We start from the raw sequence: 14091 nt of genomic DNA, 5'->3' as shown, positions 1-14091 counted from the left end.
TGAAAGTGACTGTGTTGGAAACGGAGGTGGATGGTGATGGTAGTGTGGAATAATGGGGCCTGGTGTTATATCAGGTTATTTGTTACCAGGCTAAATGGGATGGAATGGGTCTCGACTCTTGAGCCACATTAGAGCCTTATGAAGTGTTTGTTTCAGGTTGAAACTAAAGCAAACGCACATTAGAGCTACATTTTTCTTAAAGACGATCATTTCAACCAACATGGATCTCTTTAGTGACGTTATTGTTGATCACAGACTCTGAAAATGTGATTTTCTTTTTCATCTCCAACCAGGAACCACATTCTTTTTTTCATAGTTATTAAAAAACTACTGTGTTTCCAACCACAATTTATGCACATTAATGAAAGGGATCAATCTAAACTTTTAACATTTTAAACTACTTATTTGCCTGTTTTAATCGCATTGAGGGCCTGAAATTCATTTAGGCCCTGATTCTCAAACATTAGCAAGTTCTCTGCAGGGGTGTTGATCCATTTAAAAACTAGGAGATAACACGACATAAATGACCCGCGCTGTCTTGTTTTGAGTTGTCTTTTGAATCCTTTGTGATTTCTTTCATATGTCATTGTTTTTCGTTACTCTTTCGTGTTTGGTGGTGCTTAGGTAAGCCGGTAGTAAAGAGGTCAGTGGGGTTGAGCCATCAGTCTGTCAGTTGGGGTAACACCTCAATTAGCCGGTTAGCAGGCTACGATTATAGTTGGCCTTTGCCTCCGTCCCACTTTCTGTGACAGCCTGAGGAAGTTGTTGAGATTGATCCGGCCAATATGCTCAATCTGCTCAAGCATGCAGAGTATTTGTTTTTTCCTAGTTTACTTGTCTAAACATTATTTAGTCACTACCCTGTGCCCTCCCTCCCCTTGAGCTGGATTTGTTGGCGGGGTTTTGTTGGCCCCACCCCCCACTGATTGTTTTATGTAATTTGAGGATTGTTGCTTGTTCATGTCCCATCTGCTTTCCTGATACTGTAACCTCTGACCTCTTTGCTTTTTTCAATTTATTTATTTTTAGTTTAGCTTTTCTTTTTTTGTGTGTGAGTGTGGCTCGTCAATAGGGCTGTCACGATTATGACATTTTACATGATGATTAATTGTATTTGTCAGTCAAATAATTGCGATCAATGATTTAATTGTGTTTTTGTCTTTGACAATTACATTCCTGCTATTTCCACTATTTTTCAAAATGTTTGAAAATATGAACATTTTTCAACATGTAAACGATTATGACGATTTTGACAAAATAACTGTGATTATGTCAAATAATTGCGATTAGGCGATTATGTAATAATTGTGACAGCCCTACTCTGAGCCCTTTGCTTTTTATGTATTTTTTGCTTTTTTTTTGTGTGGGGCTGGTCAGCAGGCAGCTGTGGCTTGTCCACCAGGCGTTCACTTCAGGGAGTTGCAGACTGGAAGGGTTGCAGGATTCCTGCTGACTGCAACCTGGAATGCGTCATCACAGGAACCTCCCGTTGTTGGTTGGCTTCTAAGGAGCTGTGTCCACAGAAAGTGGTGTTGTTTTGTTCGTGAAGGCAAATGGTTTGGATATACAAACAAATGTATGTGCAGTGTTTTCCATAGTACACGTGTCGTGCATCAGTCATAGGTGCTGGAAGGGGGGTCAGAAGGGCCTGAAAATGTCCCCCAGGCCCCCACTCTTTAGCAATCGACTTGTCAAACTTGCAGACTGTTGGTCTATTTATTTATTTATTTATTTATGTGCCCATATTTGGGTTCCCATTGTGTTGGGCAATCATTGTTGTGTATTGGCTGCATGCTTGCCTCTGGCTGCAATGATGATTGTTACTGTCTACATGCGGTTGTGCTCTCGACTCGATCAACTAGGTGGCAAAAATGGTGTTGTGAAGGCTGACCCTGGTCGCATGTCACATGGTGTTAGTTCCAGCATAGCCTGTCTGTCATCCATTGCCACTTTATTGTGGTGGCAAGCAGTGTGATATTTAGCATTTTGGAGTTGAGGCTCCGCTGGTAGCTGCATGCTGTGTAGGGAAATTGAATTAATGACATCCTGATTGTAATTCAGTGTGTGTGTTTACCAGCACCAGTCCAGAGGGGTGGAACACTGATTATGATGGCATTTGAACAAGATAATTGATTCTGGCTGGAGATATTGTATTTACATGTCCTTCCAGCTCTCTACACTCAAACTAGTTTCATGTATGTGGTTGATGCACTACTGTATCATATTATCTATCTATCAGTGTGTCTCAAATAAGAATAATCCATCCTACCAGCCAAGCCTGCCATCTTTGCTACCCAGAATAGAGGCGCTCATTCCAAATTCTTGTTCTTTGAATGCTGGCTGTGGGAGTGAAGGAAGCAGATGCCCGAACCCGAATCCAGTGCTGCTATGATAGGCTGACTTACCATGAATCAGATTACTGCAGCCGTGCAGTATAGGCTATGGGAACAAAGTTATTCCCCCGTTGGTTAAAGGGTGAGCCAAGAGTGCGCACACAGCACCACACATGGCGCATCGTGGAATCAAAAGTGCACAATGGCATGTGTGATCATGGATTCCTTATTCATCAAGGTCAATGTCTCTTATTGTAGACTGCTACAGCTAGGCTAGATTATGGAGTATAGATGGCATCTCGCCTATATGCCTATGGTCCATAAAATAATGGGTGCTGTTTTTCATTTCTCCACTCGGATCTCGGAACCAAATTCAGGGGTCCATTAGGGTTTGGGTCTGTCATTTCAAACCCATAAGAGTTCTGTGTGTATAATATCTGATATGTGCACTATTTTGTTCTGACTTCCCTATTTCTAAGTGATGTTTATTGAAATGCAATGTTTCATGTTGTTCTAAATGTCAGTATATAGTTCAGTATAGGCTAATTTCCCTTAAATAGAAAGTCTGAAGATCACTTGACGTGAGCTACACCAAAACTTACAGTGAGCGTCCTGACTCCGCCCTCCCCCTCTACACCCTCCCCAACCTCCCCCTCTACACCCTCCCCAACCAATGTCACCTCACTTTTTCCCTCATGCCGGCACCGCTGTGTACTCAGAGGGCAGGGAAGTTGGACGGCAGTTTACTACTTCATAGTGACGTGGCCCTGGTTTGTTTATGGAGGTCCGCCCGTTGTCCGGTTTGCCATATTACATTTTTACAGTACATTAGGGCTCAACATAGGAACTATAGTGTCTCCCCTATACTATATGCATTACTCCCCTATACTGCTTGTTGCAAAACAGGCAAGCAGTGTCCTCCTACTCATACTGTAATATGCTAATTGCTTGTGATGATTTCAAATAATACACAAAACGAGAGTTACATAGCGGCAGCCAGCTTCGCAATGACTGTCCTTCGAGCACCATCAGCTCAATTTTATACTGCGTTGTGTAACGAAGAATAATGCATGGCACAACCACAGCAACTCAATTTCAAGGAAAAGGCAGAGGGGCTAGAGAAAACAAACGCAAATCACCAAATTAACGCCATGATGCAACACTACACTCAAAGTCCCATAACAACAATCCCTAAAAACCCTGACGCATTCCCATATCCAAACAAATATAAACAACTCCACATTTTCTGAGTGCCACCGTGCATCCTATGAAATTTGGAAAACTGCATTTTCACAATATTTGAATCATTCAAATTTGTCTGGTTGGTTAATAGCATATTAAACTGAGCACATAATTAGTGTGGTTGCCTATTTTATTCCAAGTTTATGGAGGAACTTTTAGCCAATGAGGAAGCAGCATTCCTGTGACGTCACCTTTATGCAGCTTCCTCACTGGCTAAAAGTTACTCTAAAGTTGTATACGTCATCTTTATGCTGCTTGCTTATTGGCATAACTTTACTCTATAAAGTAACCCCATTGACTTGAATGGGAAAATGTAAAAACGGGAACCACACTCGGAATTTCCCAGAATTGTATCTTTCTAGTTATTGTTACATATTATTACTGCTTTTCAGCAACTTGAACTGTGTAAATGTGGAACGGGTCGAAAGTACAGGTTCCTTCACTGGAAAATAAATAATGCTGCCTTCAAATTAAAGCTTCTAAATGTCTTCATGTCTTCCCATGGTCTCCTCCTCCATCAACTAGCCTGTGAAAGACTGAGTTGTCTATCTGGTACAGCGCAGAGGGTGTGTCAAATTCCACCACCTTCCCAGCATGCATCACCAGCACCCTGTCAGAGTCCATGATGGTGTCGATTCTGTGAGCAATTGTTAGAACGGTCTTGTTCTGAAACCTTTGTCTAATTGTCTGCTGCAGTAGTTTATCAGTCTCGTGATCAACGCTGGCTGTGGCTTCATCAATACATAAAACATTGGCCTGGGTCAGCAGAACCCTGGCAAGACACAACAGCTGTCTCTGACCCAGAGAGAATGTCTTCCCCTTCTCTCCTACCTCAGCATCCAGACCACCCATCCTGTCGACCACATGGCTGAGGTGACATTGGTCCAAAGCTTCCAGTAGGCTTTGGTCTGTGTACTGCCCTCTGGGGTCCAAGTTCTCCCTCACGCTACTGCTGAACAGAAAGGGATCCTGAGGGATAATTGCCAACTTGGACCTGAGTTGAGCCAGGCCCACAGTGCTGATGTCCAGGTGATCCAGGAGGATCTGTCCCTGGTTCAGCTCCACCATCCGGAACAGAGCCAGGAACAGTGTGGATTTACCAGACCCTGTACGGCCTACAATTCCGACCTTCTCTCCCGGATGCACCACCAGGCTTAAACCATCCAGGGCGTTGGGCAGAGTCTCTCTGTAGGCCAACACAACTCCACAGAACTCCAGCCTGCCTTTTTGAGGCCATGATGGTGGCACCTGTGGGTTCTGGTGCTGTGGCTCAGTGGGCAAGCTGCTGCAGTACTCCTCAGTGCGTTCCACACTGACCAGCTGCATCTCTGTCTGTGTGTAACTGAAGATGAGGCCAGACAGCAGGCCTGTGATCGACAAGGCATAGGACAGAGACAGACCCACCAGACCTGGGTCTATGGAGTCGTGCTGGATGACTGTGATCATGGAGATGCCGGTCACCACGGCGACTCCAATCATCTGCAAGCGGATGTCAAGCCACTGCATGGCAGCGTTGCTTAGGAACAGGCAGCGTTGGTTCTGCTCTAGACGCCTTAAGTTCTCCTGCTCAAACCTGGCTGAGCTTCGACTGGCCCGGATAGTGCCCAGCCCGCTCAGTGTCTCAGAGAAGTGGGAGTAGATGGGTGAGAGTGTGAGGCTGTAGAGACGCTTCAGCTCCCGCGAGGTCTGTCTGTAGAAGTTCTGCGTACAATGGTAAAGAAGACCCAGGGGGAGCAGAGCAACCAGGATCCAGGGAAGGCTGTATGTCATCACAACAAGCATTCCCAGCAGGCCAAAGATGTTTGCCAGGAGTATGTTGAGCACAAACGGCAGGCTGTCATCGATGGTGTACAGGTCTGAGGAGAATCGGTTGAGGACCCGTCCCAGTGGGTTGGTGTCAAAGAACGTCATGGTGGCCTTAAGGACTGTGTCCAAAAGTCTGTTATGAATCACCGTTGCGGCACAAATGGCTCCGTAAGCGAAGAGGAAAGCACGGACTGCAGTGAACAATGTGTTGGCAATGGCAATGGAGCTGTACACTGTCAGATAGAATATCTCTGAGCTCATTTTGGCTACAGGAGAGCTTTTCATAAAGGGCAATGGAGACACTTGTAGCCCTCCAGGTGATCGCAGCAGGTGTGGTGAGCTGTAGGTTACTGTAGAGGAACCATTCATCCAGGAGGGACCGTTGTTCTTCAACTCAGAGATCCAATTGGACAGCCACCAGTCTGACACGTTCTTTGAGGCTTGCATGAGAAGCAGAGACATGAGGATGGAGAGAGACAGCACTCTGCCCACAGCCACCCAGTAGCTCCGGTAAACCTTCCACTCCAACCCGCCCACCTGCTTCTGCTCCTCCCCCGATAGGTCAGATTCCTCCTCTGCTTGCAGCTCATTGGACACACCCAAGTCCTCCACCTGCTCTTTTTCTTCGTCATTGGTGTCATTCCTGCGGTTTGTAGGCACTGCCCCCACCATTGGCAGGACCTCTGCTGGTGTGCCTGTTTTAATGATGGTCCCGTTGTCCATAAGGACCACCATGTCAGCTTTGTCCACAAACTCTATGCGGTGTGTGCAAAGGATTCTGGTTTTGTTCCTGAGGATTCCCATGATGCATTTCTGCATAAGGTGATGTGCAACGTCATTGTCAACTGCTGCCAAGGGATCATCAAGGAGGTAAATGTCTTTCTCCATATAAACGGCTCTGGCCAAGGCCAAGCGAGCCTTCTGTCCTCCACTCAGAGTCACACCGTTCTCACCTACTTCTGTCTTGTCCCCCTTTGGAAGAATGTTGAGGTCATCTGTGAGTGCACAGGCATCGATCACAGTCTGATAAAAGGTGGGGTTGTAATGTTTTCCAAACAGGATGTTGTCCTGTACTGTTGCATGTTGGATCCAGGGCTCTTGAGAGGCCAGGCCAAAGCCATTCTTTCTTTCCTCAACATACACTGTACCACCAAGCCTGTTGAGTTCCCCAGTGATGGCTGCCAGTAACGAGCTCTTCCCACAGCCAACCTTTCCCACCACAACCACAAGGGAGCCCTTGGTGATGCTGAGATTCAGAATGCGTAATGGTAGACTCCCTTTAGTGATACAAGTCTCCATTTCTAAATGTTGCTCTGTGTTATCTGTGCCACCAGAATCCTGCCAAGAGAAGGAACCCTGATTCAACAGGACGGATATCTGAGGGTCTTCGGGACACACAAGAGTGTAGTATGCATAGAGGTCCTGGTTGGACAGTCTGAGGAACTGTTGGATCCGTTCCAGGGACACCTTGGCCTCCAGGATGCTGTTGATGACCCAGGGGAAATTGTTGAGTGGCAGGATCAACATGCCCACCAGAGCCAGGGTGGTGAATACCTTAGCTGCGGTCATTTGGTGTCCCAGAAGCACATATGTGACAATGGTGAGGATGGTGATAACTACAGGCAGGGCAGCCCAGGTGTAGACGCACACAGCATCCAGGTACTTGATGGCTTTGAGATGGGACAGCTCTTGTTTGCGACAGTCTTCAATCTTCTCCGTAAAATGAGTTTCCCAGTTGTATAACTTTATGATACGTATTCCAAAAAGGACCTCTGCCATCAGCTTAACGCGGCTGTCCTTGTACCTGAGCATTTGTTTGTTGTTGTCAAGGATACGGGAGGCGAGGATCTTGTTGAGTGGTATAAGCAGCAAGGCCACGCCGAGCCCTCCTAGGAAAGCCACGCCCATCTGCAGGTAAAGGAGATAGAGGGCTATGGAAAACTGGAAGGGCAAACTCCACAGCTCATGGAAGCTGTTGAAGAAGCTGACCACGTGGTCCGTGTCGATGCTTATGAAGTTGACCAACTCTCCCAGGGTGAGACGTGCCAACCCACTGCTGCTGACTCGCAGGGCTTTCTCATAGATTGCCGACACAAGTGCAGCGCGTGCGGACAATGCCACCTTGGACACTTGAAATGTGAAAATGTTTTGGAGGACGGCTGAAAGGAGGGTGCTGGCAAAGAGTCCCAGGGCACACCAGGCGCCTCGGCTGACGGGGGCGCCCTCATCCTCCACAAAACTAACCAGGTTGCTGAGGAGCAGGGGACCTGCGAAGCCCAGTATGTTACCTACAAGCTTCAGAAGGCCCAAGATGTAGTACCTCAGCCCAAAGGCTTTGTGCAGCACCCTCACCAAAACTACCTCACTGTCCAGCCCCAACTCCTCCCCCCCATTTCTGTCAACTCGGCTGGGCCATTGATCCTGCTTTCTGCTCCGGGCTGCTGCATCCTTCTGGCTGGCCTCCCAGCAGTGGTAGAAGTGTCGCTGGATGACAGCAGTGCGCAGTTTCTGAGGGAGGTGATAGATGTCGCTTGCTGTGTCCAGCTCCCCGCGCTGCCCTCGCTGAAGGAGGGGATTCAGCCACAAGTACAGAAGCCTAGAGACACAGCTGCTACCATCCTCTGCGACCATCTCACCTGTATCCAGATGAGAACTCTCCGGAATGATGTCAGTGCCATCCACGGTGTCGATATACATGGTTTCCCTTCTGTCACCAATGCAGGGAAATATAAATACTAGGATGTAAACTGTGAGAGGGAATGTCCGACCTGAGGCAAGTATTAATCGTGTGATTTTGAGGGGTGCTTTGCTTAGATATGCCTCACTATGGTAATAAGCGATCAAGGTGATCATAAGGTTGGGAACAGTGAGAAAAACCAACAGTAGTAAAGTCAGAGGGCCTCTCGTTCCCCTGAGTATGGACCTTCGGAGGACTATCATGGTGCCAAAATGTACCAGCCAGGCCAAGATGGCACAGCAATCAGCCAAAATATCTAGGTACATGTCATCTTGTTTGAGAAGGGCTGTCACTAATACATCTCCAATGAAGAACAGTGTCACTACCAGGGCCGATGCCACCCTAAGTATCCAGCTACATGGAGTAGACCCCTGAGGGAGTCTGTTCCTGGGTATGCAAAGGTAGTAGACACTGAAGAATGCCATGCCAGCATGAGGCAGGGCTCCCAGGATGAGCTGGTTAAAACAGGGGCTTATGGTTCCATTCTCCAAAACAGGGAATGGGTTCTGGACATCTGTATGACAGATGTCAGAGATCAACTCTGCTGGGCCAGAATCACCCATGTCTCTCTCCTTTACTCAATTAATTCTTGGAACATATCAAAATGTTTAGTTTGGTAAAATGTGCTAAATATCAAAGATATTTTTTCAATAAGTAAATTAATAATTTGGTATATGTTAGTGACATGGAGGTATGTCTGTCGCTTTAAACCCACCAAGAGGTTACAGATTTGATGTCATTCGATGATGTCATTGCTAGCCTGCTAGGCGACACTTACTAGATCTTCAAGATAACACTGGCGTCATCTCCCAACGCATTTTAGCTTGTAGATCTAATCTTTTTGACCAGCGACACACACAAATGTTGCGTGAAGCAATAACAATTATTTCCTTGTTTTAATGGTGGTTGCCACTTACCAGGCAATTCAACTACTCAATCAAACTGTTCTTTTCTGCTCTGGTGTGTGCGTGACCTAACCATTATTTGCGTGTGCATGTAAATATGACGGGGACTGCCCATAAGTCAGAAATCTCATTAGTCCTACTACATCTCATTAGTCCGAATTTAGTTAGGGTTAGGTTTTAGGTAGAGATGTTACCGATCAATCGGCAATGGATCGGATCGGGCCGATCAAAGCGTGATCGGCGATAATCGGTGGTTTAGATCAAAAGGTAAATTCACCGATCCAATCCGATCGGTGCATCCGATCAACCAGCCGTTCAGTATGCCCACTTGAGGCCATTTTGGGGTATTGATTTCCACAGTGCTGAAGGAATAATTAGTTACTGCTATGATAATAAATACATAGTAATGCTGGTAAATAACTGTAAGGCAAATATATAAATGAATTCATGAGTGAATTAATTAATTAAAGTTAAAACATTAACATTTAGAAAATATAAATAATATATAAATAATAACTTGATCGGATCGGTGATTGATCGGTATCGGGTGATCAAACTTTTGTCATCGGTGCTCAGTGATCGGTTCCAAAAAACCTGATCGGACCATCCCTAGTTTTAGGGTTAGGTTTAGGCATAGTTTTACTGAGGTTAGGTTTAGGCTTAGGCATAGTATTTTTCACCAGGTTAACGTCACCAGATTCTGACTAATGGGATGTAGGAACAATGAGATTTCAGACCAATGCCATGGCACCAATATGACTGTCTGACGGCCGATTGACCGAAAACCAGACGCTTTAAATCAGTGACCAATTGCTCTATACACACACACACACACACACACACACACACACACACACACACACACAGATGTATTATCTAGTACAGACTTGAGACTATAACCGTGACTACAGATAGCCCCACTAAGATTTAAAACAATGCAAGAGAGGGGACCACTTAACTGTATAAAAGTCCCTTTATGCATAACCCAGTTATGTCACTGTAGCGCGCTGAGTGCTTCTAAACGATCCATAGCAGTGTGTTCTTGCCGACACAATTGATGTTCGTTCTGTCATTAAACCTTCAACGCTTTATTAACTACCTACACACACATGTATGAAACATCAGTGTTTCTTGGTGTGCTGATTGCAGACCTGTGTTCTGAGGAGCACACTTGTCTAGTTATAGCCGGGCAGATAACAGAAATAATCGTTCACTTGCGGATACAAGCACCAAAATTGGCACACATACTCCTTAGGCATTGCTCTTTTCATAAAACCATCTGGCCAAATAAAATTTCAAGATGGCGGCCATTTTTGAAGATGGCCGCCATTGAATATACAGTAATCTTGCATTCCGCAATAAAATACCATAGACCTGTCCTATTTGAATGATCTTGGTGTCAAATCATACATTTTTCACTATGTAGAATCCGAATTTGGACCCATGGACTTACTCACTGGCTTCCTTGTACCATATATCAGTCCCGGAATCCTAATATTCTGCTAAATTAGAGGTTTGTGTTATGTCTGACTCGGGTAAAATGGGTGGTAGTGTATATCTTAGTATTGTTAGAGGTTTATAGTGTGTATGTGTGTGTGTGTGTGTGTGTGTGTGTGTGTGGGGGGGGTAATGTAGTAATGTAGTAACTCAACAGAGCGGATTTCAATGCACAGCGGCTGACGCGGCTAAAATGCATGGTAGATATAATAGCGCCGTGGGATCACTCTTTGTCTAGTCTCTATTCTTCGACCTTTTCAACTTGGGTAACCCTGCCAGGAGTACAACACTCCTGCCGACATAGCTCTGGGGGTCATGGAGACATGCAAACTGCCTCACCACGATAAGGTGATGATCCCGTCGAGGCAGGAGGTAGTTTTTTTTTTGTCTTTTCTTTTTCTTTTTTCTTTTTTTAAAGTTTTTTCTATCTAGGGCCTAGGCAGTATAGTACAATAGTATAGTAGGCCTAGAATACAACGCTTCTAAACCTCACGAGTCGCACCTGCAGCTGCACAGTGCCGTGCAGGTCAGACCAAAGCGGTAGCATTTGCATATGCTGCAGCATTCCAACTTGCATCCACACTTGGTCAGCTGCTGGCAACTCTCTGCAATGGGTGGTAGCTCAGTCCAATCAATCTGCCACAGATCTCCTTTCTTGGTCCAGCCCCAGTTGTCAGGAGTCTGCATTTCTGGTTGACATACTGTTGACTGACTCCAGATGCAGGCCGCTTGATAGGAAGAGCGCTTCACATGTTGCTTCAGTGCTGCTTGCGTTGGAGGAATGGCTCCGTATGGCCTCTGCTTCCGAGCAAACAAGTCCAACCTCGCATCATTGACACCTTCAGCTGTGCTGGATCGGTCGTACATCATGACCACAAACTTCTCCAAGGTTTTCAGGTCTTCATCATCCACTACAGGTGGGTAATGGCTGAGTTTGCTGAAGACACCGGAAGCCTCATCACAAACATTCCAGGTTTGCCACGCAGACTTCTTCCCCTTTCCGCGGAATGCTGAAACAACATCGCAGCCAGTGAAGGCATGGAAGAAGAGCATCCCTTTGCTCTTTTCTGCAAGAGTGCAACACAGGTCATGAACAGGAATCCACTTTAAGTTCTGTCTTTGGCCAAAGGCAACCCACAACTGCTGCAGACCGAGCTCCTGAAGTGCCTGCAGAACACTGACTGCGATGACAACAACATCTGTGTCGTTGGCTTTGACCATGATGACCTTGCTGCCTGCTTCTGTGGCATGCCTGGCATGCACAAAGATCCGTGTGTCCGCTTCTTCGTGACTGCATGGTGCCACCCCAGCCAGATTGATAGTTGATGGGGCAGCGTTGGTGGACAGTCTGCCTCCAAGGAGTTCAAAGACGTTTGAAGAGTACGCAATGCTTGATGTCCTTCCTACAATAAAAGCATACTCTACCAAGTACAAGAGAACAGACACTGGGCCCGATTCATCAATCTGGTCATAAATAGGGTGTATTTTTTTCCTTAAATTTCATCTTAAATTTCAGTAAGTCCAAACGTCAGTCAAATTCATCACGCAGTGTGTATATCCCATTTTGTGCTTATCCACAGGTGTATGTCATGATGAATTTGGACGTAAATTTAAGTGCAAAAACAAGGGTAAAAACGAGAGAGCAGCTTCCATAGTACTTATGGCAGGACCATATATGGTAGAGAGCATGACTAAGCACTTTATGATCTGGGAACCTATTCACACCATAGGCTACTAGAAATGAATCACAACTTAAACTTAGCTATGCTGTTGAACTTAATTGTCTTGTCAAAAAAAAGAAAAAAAAAGAAAAAAAGAGAGAGGGAGAAAAAAAAAGAATAGGCTGCCTATTTTTTCTTCTCTATAGATCGGCACATTTACAAGGGTACAATTAGTCCTCAATCACAAAATAATAAACATGGGATGGATATTATAATCCTTTTCTACTGAACATTGCCAAAAAGATAATGTTGAAGGAATATACAGTATGAGCTGTGACACGCACTGCTTTCTGATATGGACCAGACCAGCAGGTTGCGAGCTTTATTGATTATTTATCCTATATATGTAGGCTACTGAGGGGAAATTCTTTTTTTGGATTAATATTTCAACACTGTCCTGTAAAGCCACATGTATTCTTATCAGACCGAAGGTAACACTTATTTTGCTTTTGTGTGTAGCTTTATGTGTTGATGTGATCAATAGGCCTACAGTAGCCTAGTCCAGTGTTTCTCAATCTTTTTTTGCTTGAGTACCCCATTTCCATAATTTCTGAATCCAAGTACCCCCTTTACCCGACAACAACATTTGGCTTATGAAACTCCAATTCAAATATAAATAAATAGTGGTATATGATGCTATGATAACCCCCCATTTCAAGAATATAAAATAGCAAATAAGAAATGGGGTGAAAGAGTTTCAAACGGTGCTTCCTTTTCTCGTTTTCAACACTGTGGTCATAACATTTCAGTCAAGTTTTCAATAACTTTAAAACACATCCCAGTTGCCTGGTACCATGTAATTTGGGTTAACAACTCAGGCTCATATCAAGTTTCTCCGTATGTCTTCATTAAACATAACAATGTTTTTCCCCCTCCAATTCAATAGTAGTTCATTCTTTAACTATGAACAAGCATGATTTATACTAGTTTTCCTTTTTTGAGGGCATTTTCTGAGTACCCCCTGCAGTACCTCCGCGTACCCCAAGGGGTACACGTACCCCCATTTGAGAAACACTGGCTTAGTCTATTATAAATTAAAGCCTAATCAGTGGAGGGTCGTGACGCCCCCCACCTTCTCGCCGGCAGACGGAACTTGAACTTGGACTTGCTGCATATAAAAACTTCAACTTGTCTCGTCAAAAAACAGAGGAAAAAAAGGAAAGAAAGAAATGTCGGCGACACATTGACAACATAGGATATGAAATACAACTGTTCTGATCCCGCAGATTTCAAAATGGATGCTGAACGTAATGCTCTAATGTATAGAATGTAATAGAATACAGTGGTTTACAAGGTTCAATCCATCACAGAATAATACACAAAACAATTATGTGGAAATATCCACGAAGTGAAACGCTGCTTCATCAGAGGTAAGAATATAGGCTAGTGGCAAATACAGTAGGCCTAGGTAGTGCAGTGGGTCTCAACCAGTGGTCCAGGGACCACAGTGATGTGCTGGGGTTTTCTGGTGGTCTCTTGCCAAACAGACCCTTGGGCCTTTATAGATCCTTAACTCTTTAAAATGAAACCAAATGGACGAGTGCGGGCAGTCATCATGCGGTGCGTGAGTGGTCCCCCATCGGCGGGTCCATTTGGTTACAAACTCAGTGGCAGCTAATCCACGACTGAATATGTAATTGTTTGACAATTGACATATTATTTTATTTTTTTAAATACATGTGTTGGCACATGTTGGGCAGAATGGACTAATACATATTTTTATTTGATGTTTGGCATAATTTAAAATTGATTTTGCATGAAGAAAAAAGCATTCTAAATATACACCGTGGGCTGATGGCTTATTTCCCGACCGAAAAAAGCATCCTAAATATAGGCAAAGATTTACACCA

General features: G+C 44.8%; 2 protein-coding genes across 2 annotated transcripts in view; one reads left to right on the top strand and one right to left on the bottom strand.

Moving 5' to 3' along the window:
• ndrg3a (ndrg family member 3a) overlaps nucleotides 1-14091 on the top strand; it is a 70388-nt gene that overhangs the window by 22133 nt on the left and 34164 nt on the right. The window lies entirely within an intron of this gene.
• LOC308287236 (ATP-binding cassette sub-family C member 10-like) lies at nucleotides 4065-8681 on the bottom strand (the record flags this gene model as incomplete). The annotated part of the gene is made up of 1 exon (XM_080728351.1): nucleotides 4065-8681. The coding sequence occupies one exon, from the start codon at nucleotides 8679-8681 to the stop codon at nucleotides 4065-4067; it is 4617 nt and encodes a 1538-aa protein (XP_080584477.1).

This window comes from Nannobrachium achirus, assembly GCF_963921795.1.
Source record: "Nannobrachium achirus genome assembly, chromosome: 6".
NCBI classification, from domain to species: Eukaryota; Metazoa; Chordata; class Actinopteri; order Myctophiformes; family Myctophidae; genus Nannobrachium; species Nannobrachium achirus.
Note: the sequence above shows the minus strand (reverse complement) of the source record. Positions and strands in the feature narration are given on the sequence as shown.